Source organism: Culicoides brevitarsis, chromosome 1 (genome assembly GCF_036172545.1).
Source record: "Culicoides brevitarsis isolate CSIRO-B50_1 chromosome 1, AGI_CSIRO_Cbre_v1, whole genome shotgun sequence".
In the NCBI taxonomy this organism is placed as follows: Eukaryota; Metazoa; Arthropoda; class Insecta; order Diptera; family Ceratopogonidae; genus Culicoides; species Culicoides brevitarsis.
This window is the reverse complement of record NC_087085.1, coordinates 19,613,990-19,634,423: the sequence shown is the minus strand read 5'-3', so window position 1 is coordinate 19,634,423 and position 20,434 is coordinate 19,613,990. Positions and strand designations below refer to the sequence as shown.

Sequence of the window (20,434 nt, the reverse complement as noted above, 5' to 3'; positions counted from 1 at the left end):
TTTCAGCTTAAAAAGCAATATCATATATTTTTTAAAATAATTTTTCATTATTTTATATTGATAGAGCTAATTTTATAAAATTTTTTTAAACTATAACCAGCCATGATTTTCATGTCCTTCATTTTGTCAGTATTTTTTTCTTAAAAATTAAACATACAGTTCAGTGAGACTTTTGTAACGTTGGGATTCACTTATAACATCTACTGAAAATGGAATTAAAACTTCAAGTTCCGATGTGCATGAATTGTACAACGCAATTAAAAACTCATCCTTAACCAAATATAAATTAGAACGACACATAGCAACTTGCATAAAATCGATTCCAAACCGTATTAGTGTGGCAGCATGCAAAGTAAGTAAAAAAAATATATTATGGAAAAAAAGAATGATTGTATGATGGAAAAATGTCCTTAGAACCCCCCGAAAAAGAGCTGAAAGGAGCTGAAAAGAGCCCTACCCTGAACAATAAAAGATTTTTAAGACAACATTTTCAAAATTAAGCAAAGTAAGTAAAAAAATATTATGGAGAAAAAGAATTATTGTATGATGGAAAAATGTCCTTAGAACCCCTCGAAAAAATGTTAAAAACAATTCCGAACATTTTTTTTCGCCTGTTTTAGTTAATATTTGTTATTATGCACTGATTGATCATTTTGTCGAATCCTGAATTTTAAAAAATTTCATGATAAAAACTTAATGAGCAAAATGATGAATTTTCAAAAAAATATATTATATTTAAAAAATATATTAAAAAATCTGTTATAAAACTTCAAAAATATTTTCGAAAAAAAAAGCGAACTAAAAAGGAATAAACAAGGGCCTTGTGTTAACAAAGTCGAAAAAAATTGCCAAGTAAATAAAGTTACAAATTTTTTGAGAACAAAAACTTGATTATAAAGGATTTATTTCAGAATAAATATCAATACTGCCGTACACTGAAATAAATCCTTTATATTCAAGTTTTTGTTCTCAAAAATTTTGTAACTTTATTTACTTGGCAATTTTTCCGTCGATTTGTTACAATTGTTTAAATTACTTGATATATTTTTGAAGTTGAAAACTTCTTGTATAATCAGAAGATTGTAGTTTGGGTTTTATGGGAGGTATTTTAGAGAACCCCAGGACAAAAGTGATGTATGGCAATGTTGTGCGTCTTGAATTTGATGGTTTTTATATGGGGAAAATTTTTTGTGCATTGGGATCATTTTTTGAGCAAAATAAGCATGACCTGTAGAACAAATTTCTATTCTTAAAATAAAAGCCTCATTGTGAATATAAAAATATATTAAGGCTGATTATTAGGTATAAACTTTAATTCAAAACTAGCAAAATATTGTAGTGACATTGTTATGAGGTGTCAAAAAATGGGAGGTCCATCGAAGGACAAAAGTGATGTATGGCAATTTGTGCTCTGACGAGACAAACATTTCTGCATCATTAGATTTTTGAAATTCGCACTGGGATTCGGTTTAAATTTGAATTTTCCGTTTATTTTTCGTTATAATTTCGAACTCTTATATGGGGAAAATTTTTTGTGCATTGGGATCATGCCTCGATTCCACAAATGGGACCTAAGTTGAGCAAAATAAGCATGACCTGTAGAACAAATGAACCTTCTATCTCTTAAAATAAAGCCGTGAGAGAGGTTCCAACATACTAACAGAAGCCTCATTGACTGAATATAAAGGATATATAAAAAGTGATGTATGGCAATGTTGTGCGTCTTGACGAGACAAACATTTCTGCATCATTAGATTTTTGAAATTTGCGTTTATTTTTTGCTATAATTTCGAACTCTTATATGGGGAAAATTTTTTGTGCATTGGGATCATGCCTCGATTCCACAAATGGGACCTAAGTTGAGCAAAATAAGCATGACCTGTAGAACAAATGAACCTTCTATCTCTTAAAATAAAGCCGTGAGAGAGGTTCCAACATACTAACAGAAGCCTCATTGACTGAATATAAAGGATATATAATAAGAGGTGTCATTTGTAACAGGTTTTTTAATTCATAAGAGATTTGTATGGGAGGTTTAAATTTGAATTTTCTTTATAATTTCGAACCCTTAAACAATAAAAGATTTTTAAGTTAACCTCAAATAGAAATTTTTGTTGAATTTTAAGCAATTTTCAGAATTAAGGTCATTTAACCAACAAAATGATTTTTTTTATAAGAAAATTGACAAGCTACTTGTCGAATATTTTTAACAATCTTTTTTTTTTTCTATAGATTCACAATACTTAAATTAATTTGTCGCACTGTGTTTAAAAAATGCGATCAAGTCTTTTTCAAGGAAAGTTTTTGCCACATTTATTGCCGTCCCTCATGCAACAAAAAGGGATCATTGTAAAACGATTAGCCAAACTTATTATTAGTATTACTAACTGAAGACGTTCAGTAGTGCTTCGTAGAAAACAGCAAAAAAAAATCTGCGGACCGCGAAAGAGATCATTTATTAAATTACACATCAGAAGGAAAGAATTTTTTAAGCGCCGCGCCGTCCTCATGTTTTGATTCAATAAACGTCGACAACGTTAATTATTTTTTTATAATTTTTACCTGAAACAGTTTACATCGGAAATTATGTTATATAAATTGTATATCATTACTAGCAAAATACTAGAGACTCTTTCAGTGAGAGAGAGAAGTAATTCAGCAGCAAGAACAGCAACGTGGTGGGTGATCTTATTTGTTTGCCGTTCGTCTTGACGTTCTATGTGTGTAGTACTACAATAATAATCAAGTATCATCGTCGCAGAAAAAAAAACGGAGTAAAATTATTGTTGTGTCGGTCGGTAATAAAGTTAACATGTTTATATACGACCTTGTACGACTCTCTGGCATGTCTGTAATTATAATTGTTGTGATAATTGTTTTGCTTTATAATTTTGTTTTTAATATTGCGGATGATCCGACCTAGTCAACATAATTTTTGTTGTTCAATTTACGTGGGAATTTTGTCATCTTTACGGCTGTTTTTCTGCATTTTTTCCTTCCTTCCTTCTCTTGCCTCGTTACTTTGATGAAGATTGTCAGCGAGTAGCCCACCCAAGTTTACATTTGAACGAAAAAAAAAATGCAAAATTTATATTTTTTTTTATTGGTAACGGAAAAGAAATGATCACTATCACAGTATCAGCAGCATCTCAAATTCCTCCTCAAATAAATAAATTAAGCGCGTCGTTCCTCTGTGTTGTAATCATCTATCGTGAATCGCGGCAAATTTCATTCATTCATAAAAGCTGTTTATTTTTTTTCGTTCGTTCGTTCGTTCAGTTGTTTGTTTGTTTGGCCATATTGACACAGAAACGCGCTAAATTTATTTATTTTTGCACACACGACAAAATTCATTCATTGATGTGATTTGTGTTCGCTAATGCAACGAAGAGAGGATGTTTATTTCCACTTTTATTTATTTATCGAATATAAAAGTTACAATCAAACGCAAATAAAAATAAATATCTTAACAAATGATGATACTTACTTATCACCGTTTTTTAATCGCCACAAGAAAAAAAATTTCTCGTTCCGATGAAGAAAAAAAAAGCTATCAACCACAAAATCCAGTAGCTTAATTAGTTTGAATCTCTCAATTTTTTATTATGATAAAATTTATAGCAAGTATCGGATTACAAGCCACATGAATATATGTAAGTTTAATTGGTTGTAAGTAATTCGTGTTTTAAAGATTTTTTTAGTGCGATGCGAAGATGCATGCCATATGGTGCAAGAAAAATTAATATTTTTGCGCAAGAAATCTGATGAGATCCGCAGCATGTGGACGTGGAGGTTCAAAAGGATTAAAAAAGCGATTTATTATTTATTGTTGCTTGATTGGATCAATAGGGGCGTAATTATGATTGCAATTTTCGTACTTTTTTTTTTGCTGCGATTTACAACAATATCCATGCATTAAACAAACATTAATCATCGATTCACGTGTGCGGTGGCATCCGTTCAGTACAAGTGTAAGCGAGGCAAAAAAAAAATAAATAAATTGACTTTGATCTTGTTCATTATCAGATGAACATCAATCATTTTGGCTCGACATCTATTGATCATCATTATTAATTTTTTTTTGCTTTTTGCAGTGGAAAATGTAATTTTAAATTTGTATGCCTATAAGATGTTGTTTTTTATTGCTTTTGCGCCATCAAGACGAGATGATTAGTTTATTCATTAGTTTTAACGCATTTGAATATTTATTGCAAAAGAAAATTGCATCATAAGTGATCGTTTTTCAGATAATTTAGACTTTCACTTATATTCAACACTCAGTAAAATTTAATGGAAAAGAAAATTTATTGAGTATTAAATGGTATTTAAGACAAAAACATAAATGAGTTATTCATTTTTTAGTATGTTAATGTGGGTTCTTGAAAAAGAGTAAGACGTTTTTTAAAAAAAAATCTTAAGAATCATATTTTTTTTGTGGAAAAAAAAATAGGAAATTTAAAAAAAAAATTATTTTTTTTCGATCGAAAAATTTTTTTTTATAAATACAAAATATAAAAATATATACAATATAAAAAAATATATTTTTTTATATTTTATATATTTTTATATAAATATTTAAAAAAAAATTATCATTAAATATTTTCTTTACAAAATTAATAATTCTTCATTAAAAATTTGAAAAAATATTGACTTTTGAATGAAAATTGTGATTTTTCAAAATAAAAGATTCACCAAAAATATTATAGATATTTACCTTTCCGAAAAATTCCGAAAAAAAAATTAATAAAAAAAAATTTCAAACATTGAAAATAAAAAAAAATATTGTTTGGACGTAAAATTGATTAAAAATAAAAAAAAAATAATTTTTCTTATAATTTAGGTAAAAGCATTATTAATTAAAAATTTCAAATAATTTTATTTAAATTAAAATTAATTTTAGAAATTAATTTAAAAGGATTAATTTTAAAATTTTATCATAATCGAAGCAAAAAAATAATCTTTATAAAACTGTCGTTTAAGATATTCCTCAAAAAATCAAAATCCTCCTCTGTGGCATTCATATCAACATAAATTTGACAAGTTTGAGGCCAACTGTCAAGATTTAAAATAAAAAATTCTAATGACATCTAAATCTTTAGTCTCTTTTAATCCCAATGGAATTTATAAAAATTTTGTTTGCTTAATGAAGGAGAAAAAAGTCTAAAATCACACATTTGAAACACAGTAAGCAGTCCAATAATTCCACCACAACGACGACTTTTCAAATTTGAATCTGCCCGGCATCGTGGCATAACTGCAAATCAAATCACGGGCAAAAAATGATAATGAAAAGGGACGTTGATTTAATTTATCCATGTTTTTTTTTGTTCTGTTTTGGTTATTCTTTTTATATATTTATTTATTTTGGATCAACCTCATATACATATTATGTACGTGAAGTTGAAGTAAAAGATCGGACCACCCATAAACATTTCAATAAGAACGGCAACAACAACTCTCGGGAAAAACGAGCAAGACAACAACAAAAAAAAAGTCCTACAAAACAACACAAGAAACAAATATTGTTTTATATTTTTATGGTAATATAAATTACAATTGACTGATGAACGAACGTATCTCTCGTGTTGTGCGTCTTGTTTTGTTTTTTTTTTCGTTTGTTTGTTAATCTCCTCATGTGTGTCTCTTTTTTTGTTATTTTTGGTATCATCCTGACTTGTCTGATTAAATAACAACGAAAACTCATGTTTCTTATCAAATCATTGTCTAACATACTCGAGTCATGTTTGCGATTGCATTTGGATTGCGTGTACAAGAAATTCCCTAAATTTGCTTGTTTTGACCAGGACCGAAAAAACTGTTCACTTGAAACTGAAATATAAAATTAATTACAATTAAACTAAAGCTTTAGAACAATTTGATTTAAAAAATTGAATAAAATTTTTAAAATGAAAATTTAAATAAAAATTACAAAATTAAAAATTTAAATTTAAAAAAATAAGTAAAAACTTGGACAAAAATCATTTAACTTTTTTGTAAAAAAAAAAAATATTTTTTTATTTTTTTTTTAAATAAATTTTTGAATTTTATATTTTTAATTAATTAATCAGTTAATTAATTTCGAATTAGAAGTTAGAATTTTTAATCATTAAGAAGGAAGGATTTCGAATAAAAAATATACTTTTGAATAGAATATTTCAATACAATTTCTTAAAATAAAAAAATTAAAATTATCCCTCTTTATAAAAATTGAACATTTCGACACAAAATAAAAAAATATACTTAATTAACTTTAACTTACTTAATTTTTATTTTAAAAAAAAAATTTGATTTTTGAAAATTTTGGTAATTTATAGAATAATAATTTATTCAAAATTTGATAAAGATTTACGAAAATTCAGAAAATATCTTAGTTTCCCAGATTTTAAGATACTCGATGTTCCTCTTGGGATTTTTTTTCAGAATGAAACGAGCAAATACAAAACATTTTCGACGATTGTAACACCCTAAATTGACAATTTTAACTTTGAAAATTAAAAAAATGTAATTATGTCTCAAAAAGTTTTTTCGGCCCTGGCCTCGACTTTATGTAATACATTTTTATTGCACTTGAATGCAAGACACAAGGCAAAACAAAAATTAATTCATTTCTTTCATCATCATCATCGTCCAAGTCGTTCTCGTATGTCGTCGTCGCCCCATATAAGGAACACACAAAATTATACAGCTAATTTTTTTTATTAAACCAATTAAAGCGTCAATAAAAATGTATTACATATCGAGGCGAATTGTAAATTATTATATTGACTGAACATGTTTACGACTTGTAATCGAATTACCTTGATTTGAATATTTTTTTTGAGCATTTTCTGTCAATATTTTTTGAAATCGCGCCACCACAAGAAGTTTGCTGATAAAATTGGCCGGATATCAATGGAATTTGTTTACACACCTCATCAACATCGTGATCATGCTCATCTAGAAGAAAAAAAAAACTTTCGGTTATCAAGATGAATATCAACAATAAACAGAAAGTTCAAGCATATTTTCATACAGATAATCACTTGAATAAATAAATAATATACGCAAGAAGAGGTCTTCTTCATCATCATCTGCTTGAACGGAGTAAATGTTTATTATTAAATACTTGGGGAAATGTAAAGTGAGATAATCAAGTTGTTTATATTTGTTTACTGAAGCTCATCGACTGTGAATTTTATCTTTATTCCCTCTTTTGGCACAGATAAGATGCATGTCTCGTCCAGCGGAAGTGGCACCGAAGTCGAGCCGAGCTCAATTTTGAAGGATTTAAGCAATGATACGATTGCCATTTTCACTTGAATCCATGCAAATCGCTCTCCGATGCAGTTACGAGGTCCCAAGCCAAAGCCGAGGAAGGTGTCGGCATGAGCGTCTTTGTCCAAAAAACGTGTTGGATCAAAAATGTGAGGTTCGGGAAAGTGCTTTTAAGGAAAAAATTAATGAAAAATTATTTCTTTACAGGAAATTGAATCTTACTTCCGGATTGTAGTGAATTGGAGCAACGGGCACATAAACAGCCATTCCACAAGGAATTTTAAAGTCACTAAATGGCTCCAAGGAATATCCATCGGGAATGACACACTCTCGATCGAGCACTCCTAAGATCGGGTACATGCGAAGTGTTTCGGAGATAACAGCATGAAGGTAAGGAAGTTCGTTGGTGATTGCTTCGTAGGGGAATCCGTTGTGTGTTTTTAATACTGAAGCGATTTCTTCTCGGACACGATCGTGAATTGATTGCTAAAAGTAAAATGTTTTTATTTTAGAATGTTTCGACTGAAATTTAGCATTTTTTATATGAAGAAGTTCACATGTAGAAATTTTTGTAAAAAAAATTTTTTTTTTCGTAAAGAAATAATTTATTGAAATTTTTGCAGATTTTTTTTTAATTTTTTACATTTCAAGGTCAAAAATTTTATATGTAAATTCATAACAAAAACTTTTAAGTTAAAAAAAATAAGCAAAAATTATTTTCAACATTTTTAAAAGATTTCATATAAAAAAAAGATAAAACCATAAAAATTTTTCGCAAAAATCATTTTTTTTTTAAATCAAAATTTGAAATTTTTTTCAACTATTTTTGTACCGTACTCGGTTTTAAATTTTGAAAAAAAAAATAGTTTTAAAATAAATTTTTACTTACATTTTTTGAAATTTCATACAGGGCGAACGCAATTGTAGACGAAGAAGTTTCAAATCCAGCTGCTACAAAAACGGCTGCTTGAGCAAGGATGACGTCTTCGGTAAAAACTAAAATTTTTAAAAAAATTAAAATATTTTTATAATTTTTTTAATGTTTAAATCTCACTTGTGTCACGATTTCCTTCTTCAGCCTTTTGAATCTCCAACAAAACATCGACGAGATCATTTCGCACACCGCCACTTTTATTTCTTTCGTTCATCACATCTTTTAAAACTCGTCGTAAAAACGCTTCAAAACTCGGATCAAACGTTTTTAGCCTCAAAGCACTCATCACTTCTGGTAGGAAGAAAGACACAGTTGAAGGCAAGTTTACTCCACGTGCTGTGCATGAAAGATTCCTTCGCAGCTTTTAAAAACTCCGATGTTTCCGGGGTTTTTATTGAGTTGGCATGCGTTCCAAAGGCCACTATTGAGATGACATCGGTGGTAAAATATCCTGAAAGTTCTTTAACTTCTAATTCGTGATTTCCCTTTTCCGTTACAAGATACTTGACTCGTTCATTCAAGTCACTTCCGACTTTTTCGATCATGTAAAACATCTTTTTCATCTTACTTGCTGTAAAAACAGGTGAAATTTTATGTCGCAAAATTCTCCACTTTGGATTTCTCACTTGAAACATGTTATTTGCACCCACAGGATCATTTTTCGGATTTCCACTTGTGTGACGTTCGTAAAAACAATTAAAATCCTTGATCAATATTCTTTTAATCAACGCTGGATCACGCAACAAAACGATCGGTTTGTGAAAAAGATTCACTCCGATAAACGGTTCGTTGCGCGCCACTGCATGATTGTACAAAAAATCGAACGTGACACTGAGATGCTCTTTCAAGAACATTGTTTTGTAAAAGTTTCCCAAGAATAGAGGGGATTTCACGTGTGGGACATTGTGACGTGCCCAGAAAGTTTGACGACGATAACCCCAATAGAGGAGAAATGACACCAAGATAATCAGAAATGCCAGAATATTTTCGAAAATCATCTTGATTGTGTGAGAATACGAAATGAACTAAAGTTGTAAGTATGTAAATATTCAGAATTGATTAAGTGACGATGGTACTTTATTACGCAATCAAGTTCATATATAGGCCACTTCGAATTGAACAAAATAGTTTTGTCTGATGCCCTATTTTAAAATCTAAAAAATCCAAGAAAAATTTAAAAATGTAAAAAAATATTCAATAACCCAATTGCCAGCATTGAAAATGTCTTGCGTCAAATGACCCACGAGGAGAATGAGCGTCAGGAGGCGAGATTCGTCATTACAAGTGGATACCATAGCCAAATTTTTTAATTTGACAGTGAACTAAAATTGGCAAACACACCATTGGGCGTAATTTTCCATTATGCGACCACTCTAAGCAATACGTGGAAAAAATATGATAAAATATTGGATCATGCATGCAACCTTTCCTTTTTGAACACTTAATTCAAAATCTACGGCCCTTATTCCAAAACAACATTGTCAAAATATGTTGTTTTGTCTTTTCTTCTTGTGGACCTCGACGATGTGTTAATGCCGCAGCTCCAGGAAGACTTGTTACATGTTAGAAATTTGTACAAACAAATGCGCACATTGTTTATTTAAGTTCAAATTTTAATTTGATTTTTAAAAGAAAATTTTTTAAATTGTGATAATAGAAATCAATTTCGAATTTTTCATATGTAAAAATGTGAATAAAATTTTAAAAAAATTAAATCCCATTAAATCGTTAATAAATAATTCTGAAAAAAAATAAAATTATTTAAAAAAAAATAAAAATTATTTTAAAAAATTAAATTATAAAAAAAAAAAATTCAAATTGATCCGAAATTTTTTTTTATTTATTTTATTTTTATTTTTACTTAATTTAATAATTTTTAAATATATTTTTAAGGTAATTAAAAATTAAATTAACTTTTTTATTTAATTAATTAAAAAAAAAATATTTAAATTAATTAATTAATACCAAAGTTTTTTTTTTATTTTAAAAATTTTCTATTTTCAATTCACCCTCCCCAATTTTCAAAAAAAATTTAACGAAACAATTAAGTTTTATTTGAACCAGCCTTACTTTTAAAATTTATGTAGAGTAGGCCGACGTACTTGATCGTTTCAAGTTTATTTACTTTACAGAAAGTGAAGTGACGCGTGAGTTGTGTTTCAATTAAGGCAACATTTTAATGGGATTCTGAATGAATTTCAAGACAATTTCTCTCTCGGGGTGCATCAAAGTATTCGTTCGGTCCAATTTAAAGTTGTCTGGTGTCCCGGCACTTGGCTCGACAGTAAACGACCTTAAGACATGCACAATGCCAATTTTCATCTGCATATGAGCAAAACGTTCTCCGATGCAATTTCTCGGTCCCAAGCCAAATGGCATGTAAGTGTATTCGTTATATGACTTTGAACCATCAAACCGGTCTGGATCGAAACGCTCTGGATCACTGAAATACTGCGGGTCATGTTGAATTGCATGCGCCGGAATATAAATTGGCATCCCTTTCGGGATTCGGAAGTCACTGAATGGCTCTAGGGAATATCCAGGATCCATCCCTGTCGGAGGATCACATTCTCGATCGAGAAATGGAAGTGTAGGGAACAGTCGGAGAGTTTCTTTGATGACTTTTGACGTGTAAGGCATGTCATTGGAGATAAATTCGTACGTAAGTTTGCCATGTTTCTCAAAGCCACGCTCGATTTCGTCTCGTACCTTTGCTTGAACCTCCGGATATTTAGCCAGAAAATAAAAAGCAAACTCCATAGTGGATGAACTCGTCTCAAAACCAGCAAAAAAGAAGACCATCGCTTGTGCCAAAAGAACATCGTCTGTCATAATGCCTTCCTGGTCAGCACTTTTAATATGAATCAAGAAATCAATCAAATCGTTCCGCACCCCGCCACTTTTAATGCGTTCCTTTGTGACTTCATGGAATAAATTTGACATGAAATTCGCAAATTTCGGATTAAAAGTTTTTAATCGGAACAGTTTTAGGAAATCTTGCAGGAAAAACAAACAATTGGTGCTAATTTTTTCCAACGTTGTGACAGAAAAAGCTATTTTTGCGTTTTTGAGGACTTCAGATTCTTCTGGATTTTTCAAACAATTCGCTTCTGTCGCAAAAGCTACTAAAGTTATGGCATCCACTGTAAACATGGCAAATAAATTACGAACACTAAATTCAGCATTTCCAGCTGCTACTCGAGAAGTAATCACTTCATTCATGTCATTCCCCACTTTGTCGACCATGTAAAACATTTGCTTCATTTTTCCACTAGTAAAAATCGGGGACAACTTTGTTCTTATAATCTTCCACATCGGATTATTAACTTGGAATAAATTATTTGCGGATAAGGGATCAGTTTCGGTATCAGCTCCAACATGACGATTTGCGAAATAATTAAAATCTTTGACAAGAACTCGTTTTATCAATTCTGGATCACGAATAAGTATCGAGGGTTTGTGAAAAATGTTGATTCCAACGAACTTTTGTCCTTGAGCATCCTTGTGGTGGTACAAGTTATTGAGAGTGTCAGCAATATTCTCTTGTAATAAAGTAGGTTTTAGCACATGGCCCCATATGGGAGCTTTAATATGCGGAATATTACGATCTTTCCAGTAATTTTGACGTTTTACGGCCAAATAGAAAATGTAAGACACTAGTCCCGTGAGGATAGAAAATAAAATTATTGATAACATTTTTGCGACTGATTCTAGTTGAAATTGAGCAAAAACTAATATTGAATGGAATTTTTTGAATCAATGAAAACTATTTAAAAGGTCAATAGGAAAAGTTGCATATGTGCAGTTTTTGATAAATTGATAATTTGATAAATAAATATGGTTTTAAGAGTCAAATGTGATTCTTCAGCCTTTTTTTGATTTTTAACACTAAAGTAAAATTATTATTCGGGCATAAAAATGATAAATCGAACATAAATGTTAGAAAAATAACTTTAACAACCCTGCGCAAGTTAGTAGTAGTAGTAGTATTTTGAGGTAGCATCTTCTGTGCTACGCATAAAATGATAATTTAAAAAGAATGGAATTGAAGTCAAAGTAAGAGCAAATATTTAATTAAATTAATTTCATGAATTTTGAGCTAGTAGTGAGACAAGATATTGTGAAAATGAAGAACTAGGCTAAAAAGTGAAAAGTGCAGTACATGCGATTAAATTTGAACTTGAAATTGGAATGAAAAAACTCGTGAGATTTACAAAAATCAACACAGTACATAAATAAAATTGTGAACAATAAATAAGAGCCATATTTCATAGAAAAAACATGCTTTTCAATATCTACTGATTTCAAAATTCTATAAAAATTTTTGCTTTCAGTTGATTTTGAATGCGTTTGGAAAAAAAACATAATTATAAGGACGATTGTTTTAGAAGTTAAGCTTGAAGCTCCCGCAGCAATGTGAATTAAAACAGAGTAAAAGTCATCATATTTTGAGAACCTTCTTATAGGCCGACGTCTGTGGCTTTATTGACAGAGATTGCATAAAAGGGGTTGATTTGCAATAGCGTTGGGTGCTTCTTGAGTACCTTCCAGCAACCCTCCAGAGTTAGTTCTTCTGATTCCGAGCAGTTTCGGCAAAATATTTTAAAATATGGGATATGTAGGTTAGAATTTACTCCATTAGTCACCTCAGGAAATTTTTTCAAATAATTGCATTTGCCCTTCAATGTGTTTTAGATGGAAATCACTTACAAATGATAATTAGAAAGAGGTGATGAAGACGATTTATCCTAGTTCAATTATGCGATTTGAAAAATAGCAAAAGAAATTTTCAAACATTTTTTCATTTTCAACTCAACTTACCCCCAAAATTGCGGATGTGCGATTCATCCTAGTAACCCTTCATTTAATGAACTGATAAAATTGATAAGAATTCCTGCAAATCATTATTGAGCTCTCGACCTATGAAAAAAATGTTGATATGATTGACGGCAAAGTGCATGCTGAGTGCAGTAGTCATCAGTGCAACAATGACTACGACGACGATGACGACGCGAACAAATTAATGTCTCGTGGACCGTGTTTTATTGTTATCGTTGTTGTTATTTTCGTGTCGTATTGTTATTTTATTCATTTTAAAAAGTACTTGATCTCTTTTTTTTATGATTATTTTAATCTGTGAGCATTGTGCACATAACACAACAACGATTATTATTACGACCACGACGACAATAAGTACGCTCCGTAGATGCATGGAGAGTAGAGCAGTAGCAACAACAATAAAAGCATACACACAGCAAAGAATACAAAACAAAAAAAAAATAAGTCATAATAAATTGTTTGTGTGTAAAAATAAGAGACTGTGTACAATCTCTCGTACGGAAGAAAAGGACCACACACGTTAAAAAAGTGAAAAATACGAGACCACCCAAGTTGGCCACACAAATAGAACGCATTTTCTGTTGCTCTGTTGCTTCTCCATATGATGCGAGAGCAGACGAAAATGTTTCGTACGAGTCTCGTGTGCTGCTGCTGCTCGCTGCCACTGATGCGCATGCATGCTCACTTAATTTTGGAGACACCGAAAAAAAAATTGTCACATGTGTTTAATGACGAAAATTTTGCCAAATTTGACCAAATTCAACGGACAGACAAACCTCAAAGCGAATGTGAAAAACCTCGCTTACGACAAGTGACCACAAGTGTGCAAATATTTGTGCATCAAGTTTGGTTGTAAATTTTTTTCGTACAACTTGTTCTCGTGCGCGTATTTTTTGCTCGCACACACACACTTTTTTGTCTGTTACAAAAACAACGAGCCAAAAAAAGATAACACACTCAATTTTTTTTGCCATGCTTCTCTTTTTTTGTGTACCACATGTGCTGCATATCTTTCACCTCTTCTACAGAAGGAACGAGAAAAAAATAAGAAAAAAAAGTACGAGAGAACGAAACATTCATTGGCACGTTTATATCCTACAATGTTGAAATTAGTGGCAATTATAATAATATATTTTGATGTATTATTTCACGTATATTCGTTCACCACAGGGGAACGCGCAAATATAAATGAGAAGAACATGAAGTGGATTGAAGTGCAACTAATTGAAAGTGACTTCTTTGGCATCATTGTTTCAGCGAGTGAACGAACGAGTGCACCGCAACGAGAGAAATAGCTTTCTAGGATGTGTAATTAATTACTTTTCGCTCTGTCTAAGTGGGTTAAGCCATAAATTCCGTCTGTCATAGAAGAAAAAACTTTGTTGCAGAAAAGTTGCTGTTCAAATATACCTAAATAGAGATGAGATGAGATCTAAAACAAATATTATTAGAACTGATCTTCATTATGATTCATGAATAAACAAAAAAGGGCAAAAATTGTGAAAAACACTTGAAATAAGATTTTAAGCATACACTCGTGTCGGGTTACCGTTTCAGAAGCTTTTAACAAGAGTTTTTGGTAAACAGATTAAAAAATTATACTGACCAAGAGGAAATTCTGACTAAATGCTAATCGGTTTGGGTTTCTACGATGATGCTTATTCTGAAGAAGAAGATTAGTAGGTCAAAGCAAATATGGAAAATGTTTCATGTTATGTTGATAAAATATTATTTTAGTTTAATTTTTGTCTCAATTGTAATAATTTTATATTGCATTTATTAAATTAACCATTATTCTTTTTTATATTTATAGGACTTTGTAGATAAAACTGTAGTAAATGATACACGTTGAACCTTAAACTCACGTTGAACCTTAAAATTTTAATTTAATTGAAGTATGCTTAGAAAATAATTTTACTCAATTTTATGATGATTGTCGAGTGATTGGATTAAACAAGTAAACACGTAGTTTTAATAAACCCGCTACAAAACTAAAATCATCTGACTCAAAGATACCAAAAAAAAGATTAACAGGCGCTGGAAAGAAGGAAGTTCGTGTTGTTCATGGAACTCGCTTTTAAAACATAAGTGTCAGTAAATGCAAGACTGGTAGAGTTGAGATACACGTTTTTAGGAGATGCTTTTTTTAAAGATAATTGTTAGGTCTGCGACCAGAGAACGATCATAAGCTCGAAGATGCCAAACTTGTCGTTAACTCTAATTGACAATTCTCTATTACTGCAATAAAATTCACCCTCAAACTGGATGTGTCACTGCTAGCCGACATCGAGGTCCATTATGAAGTGACCAAATGGTGGACCTCCGACGTTTACCGCGACTGGAGCCCGGAGCAAATGAGATCGGCACTTGAACGACAACTTCATGAGATGCGAAACGGCCAGGAAACGGGATTCATCAACGAACCCTTAGCCTTTGAGGAAGACGCGCAGCATTGCAACCTAGGCTTACTTAACGATTTCCCAATGCCAATTAGTATCCGCTTCATCGTCATCAAGAACCTTCAAACATCTGAATTTAATAGCCAGCTATCGACTGAGAAGGTTTTCCCTCTGAATTTAATAACGTTATTGTTAACTCTTATTTTATCTTCTACAACATTATACAATTTTGAAAATTGCATCCGCCTTATTTTTACTTTTTTTTTGAGTATTATAATCGTCTAGTCGGCGCTAATATTTGCTCTGTAAGCAATCCAGCATGCAGTAGGTACTTCTCCTTATTTTTTTTTGTCTTCAGTTTATTGTTTATTCATCGCATTAAAAAGAGAGAGAAGTTTAAAACAAATACTGCTTCTGCTGATGATGAAGATGAAGAAGGAACAAAAATGCATATTGGATTAAATAATGGCAAAAGAAGAAATCAACAAATATGTAAACATGAACACGCGCCTAGGGCGGTCAAGCTTTCTTTGCTTCTTTTTTTATTTATTACAAATATATTTAAATTCTTTTTGAATGACCGTTCCGTTGAAGGTATTTACTTGTTGTTGAGATTCCTGCTTAAGAGACGTTCGCTTTCAAGAGTCTTGATTAATATTGATCATTTAACATAAACATTACTATTAAGAAAATCATCATCATTTCCTCACAATTAACGGACTTTCTGATCAATCGCTAATCAATTCTCTTTCGTTTTATTCATTATTTGTTGTGTGTTTGTTTTCATGTGAGCGCGCGCGATTGCATTTGTCTCCGTTGTTTGTTACTTCGACGAGTATCAATATCGACAATCTGCCGTTGAATGATGAGGACCATTAAATATTTTTGGATGAATGAATTTCCAATCAATGTGTGAGGTAATATAAATATTACGACACACATCGAGAAAAAATAAATCGAAAGAATTAAAATGACAAATCTTGAATTGCTGTCACCTCGCATCTCAAACAATCTAAAAAATGGGCATTCATCAAAAAAAAAAATTCAATGTGTGACAGTCGAAAAAAAAATTAGATGTTATATATTTGATTACAAACCTTTTATGAAAATGTAAGAAAAAAGAGAAATAAAAACATTAAATTTAATAATAATAATTCCTATCCTACATGAAACCACAAAATCAACGTTGGTGGTCTTATTTTTTGTACAACACAGCATCTCGCATGTAGGCATCACACACACACATGGCATGGTAGGTACTACAGAATTACAATGTATTTCAAAGTATTGAGATATTAAGTTTTCAAAAGTGATCATAGACTTTATGTGACGAGATGGAGATAATATTTGTACACAACATATAACTACGGGGAAGGACCATGCTACTACTGTATGATGAAGATGAGCTTGTAATTATGTGACAATGGATGAATATAGATGGGAATCTCGTATTCAATTCTTGGACTAGTTTGAAAGATTGAGATGTAGGTAAAAATAATAGATTAAAATTTGAATTAGCTTTTCACATTTTTAAAGAGATTATTTTTTCAGATCCTTTTTAAGGACTGTCAAAATGGTAAAATATAATTATGATGATGGCATCTTTCCAAACCAGGATTTTTAAATCTGAAATCTTGAAGATTAATTTTTCAATATTGAATAATATTAATGTCGAATAAGTAAATATAAATTAAAAAACTAAAATAAATAAAAAAATTATTCGTTTGTCAAAATTCAATAAAAACTGTCTTTTCAACAATTTCAATATTTCATCAAATAATTTCGTGACGGAATTAACAACAATTTTTTAAACGAAATCCTTCAAATTTTTTTTTATGTATTTGTCCCCAGCCCATTTCAAATGCCGAAAATCCAATGGGGCAAAATAAAAAAAAAAGTTGAAAATTTCAACAAAATCGACCGTATTTTGGTCTTTTTAATATTTTTTTTAAGGAATTTAAAAAAAATTAAAAAATATTTTCAATTTTCAAGAATTTTTGTATGGATAAACGAAATTTAACATGAATTTTCTTCTTTAAAAATTTTTTGAAAAAATTATTTTTCAAATTTTTCTAACGGTTTTTTTTATGAATTTTTTTTTTGTTTAAACTTTTAGCTTGAAATTCTTTGAGCTCAATTTTAAATTATCAAATCTTAATGTATATACCATAAAACAACTAAAATATATATTCATTAATGACCAAATTGTCATTTTATATGAAAAAGTATTTCAAAAAAAAATTTGTTTTTTTTATTTTTCGTTTCAAGATTTTTTCCAAGATTTTACTGTTTTAATAAATATTTTTTCAAGCAATTTTTTATAAAATTAAAATTGTATCGAATCCAAAACCATTTTTCACCTGAATTGTATTCCTTTCAAAAAAATCATCCAAACCATCACTAATTAAGTGATGTTTGAACAATTCGCGCCAAATGCACCCCACTACGAAAATGGCCTGTTGTTTGTTAAAAGAATCAAGATTACGTACAACAAAAATGATTTATGACTTTTTCCCAAAAAGAAAAAAACACAACAAAAATTCATATTATGAGCATTGGACGCGATTCCTCAACAAAAATATGTTTATTATTCTCAAAACAACAAGAATTACGTTTAAAGAGACCTCACATTGTTCAATTCTATTCAAATTTTACCATTTATTATTTTGTGTCCAGTAAGTAAGAAAAAAATAGACATTTTTGGGTGTACAACTGCTTGGGTGGTCTTCTCTTAAAATGTTTTAGAGCGTTACAAACTGCTTTTTTTTCTTTCTTACCAGAAAATCAATTACACAAAAAAGTAATAAAATAATTAAAAAGGTCATTTATGACTGGGACCACCCTGTCACTGCGCACACAAATCAAATTGACTCCTCCAACGAACGAACGACGAGCATTTATATTAATTTGAATATATTTCAAATTGACTAATTTTATTTTTTTACATGATTCTTAATTTGATCAACGCCCACTTGTTCTTGACTTGGATCACTTTTCGATCGATCGATTAAGCAACGAAAATAAAATAAAAATTTAAAAATAAAAGGAGAGGAAGATACCTAATAAAGCAATCAAACGGAATATGAAGTTATTATCAGGGAACATGAACATTTCAATCTGATTTTTTTTCTTTTATTTTTATTTTTCTATAAAAGAGGCGATAAATCAAGACATTAGTTACGTTAATGAAGGAAAAAAGATTCGTTCCCGTTGATTTTGATAGGTACCTGCCGAAGATGAGGAGAAATCTCGTTTTTTTTTTTGTATTTTTATTATAATAATGAGAACAAGAACCAAAGCAGCGTAAAATCGATTTTTCAAAGGTAATAATGGGCAATGTCATATTAGGGACAGAGAGGTGCGAAGGACTCAATTAAGGATCCCTTTTATTGCTTTTGACATAGTTGCAGGATTAAGAATAAAAAATATCCTGAGTCATGAGTTTTTTATGCTCAAGCACGAATGATTTATTAGAAATTTCAACTTTCAGTTTCATCTTCGTCTGTTTCATTTTTTTTAATTAAGGTCGTTTCAAATTTATTGCAAAATTTTGTTTTTGAATTATTTTTAATTAATTTAATTTTTAATTAATTTTATTAATTTTTTTTTGAATCAATTTTTATTAAAGAATTTTTTAATTTAAATTTTTTTGTGGTATTTTACAAAATTTTACTTCTATTATTCTTTTTTAAAATTAAAAAAAAAGTTAAAAAATCTAAAAAATAAATAAAAAAAAAATTATAAATATTTCATTTTGTAAAAATTATTTAATTCCAGTTTAAGATTGTTTTTTCGAATTAAGTCTTTTTAAAAATGGTTTTTGAAATACTTTTTCATAAAAAAAAACCAAATTAATATTTATTACGGTTTTTTCTAATTTTTTTATTTTTGTTAATTTAAATTCAATTTTAAGTTAAGAATAAAAAGCATTTTTTTAAACCAAAAAAATAAAATTAATAAAATAAAAAATAAATAAAAATAAAATAAAAAAAAAAATAAAAATAAAAATAAAAATAAAATTAATAAAATAAAAAATAAATAAAAATAAAATAAAAATAAATAAAATAATTATAAAAAATAAAAATATTTTAAAACTTAATTTCTGTACAAAAAGTTTTCAAAAATATTTTTTTTAAATTTTTTTAAAAATTATTATAAAAAAATTCATAAAACGATCAATTTTGAAGAAATTTTAAATTTTTTTTGTCCAAATAATTTTTTGAATTTTTAAACTAAACAAAAGACAAAAAATAAAATAAATTCGTCGCAGCCTAAAAATTAAAAAAAAAATATAAAAATAATTCTTCGAAAATAATTTTTATAAAAAATCACCTGAAAGTTAACACCTTGCGTCAAACCGTTTATCTTGATCAAAAAAATATAAGTCTCCAAAAAATTGCATGATGCGAATTTGAATAAATAAATGCAAAAAAGAGAGAAAAACGTTGACAATAGCGACACATGTGTGCTGCACGACAACAAACAAAAGGATTATATTTTTATGTTAGAGACAATTAGCAAACACACATTTTTCGGAATCACATGTTGATTTATGATGGACCTCCATGTTCGTCTTCATCTCTCTCTCGCACATAAATGATAATATATTCTCGGTAAATATATCATCAGAAGAATTATTATTTTTGTGTCTCTTTTTTGTTTTTACAACTTTTTTGTCTGTTTTTTTAAATGTTTGCTCTCCAAAGTGTATCTTTTCAGAGTCATCGATGAAAAATTTTATGTCTTCCGGTGCTTCGCATCTCATCAAGAATAGATCAATCAAGTGAGATATGTGAATACACAATATTGACAAGTCCTGGGAAACGTTGATGATTTTATTATTTCATAAAACATAATAATATTTTTGTTCCTTGTTGAAAAGAAAAAAAAATTCTGAGAATATTTCATGCAAAATGTGTAAAAAAAATAAGATTGATACTTTTTTACGAGTAAAAAATACTTTGGACAACAATGTGTGTTGTTGATATATGTTTCGTCTGAAAGTTAT

At 29.6% G+C, this 20,434-nt stretch overlaps 1 protein-coding gene across 1 annotated transcript; it reads right to left on the bottom strand.

The window, feature by feature from the left end:
• Positions 1–5,572: 5,572 nt before the first annotated feature.
• LOC134837406 (uncharacterized) lies at positions 5,573–11,905 on the bottom strand. The gene is given in 8 exon segments (XM_063852781.1): positions 5,573–5,829; positions 6,798–6,936; positions 7,013–7,421; positions 7,477–7,740; positions 8,144–8,250; positions 8,309–8,492; positions 8,494–9,213; positions 10,355–11,905. Coding segments are annotated over 6 exon segments (3,078 nt in total). The 5' UTR covers positions 11,885–11,905; the 3' UTR covers positions 5,573–5,829; positions 6,798–6,936; positions 7,013–7,148.
• Between the last annotated feature and the right edge of the window lie 8,529 nt (positions 11,906–20,434).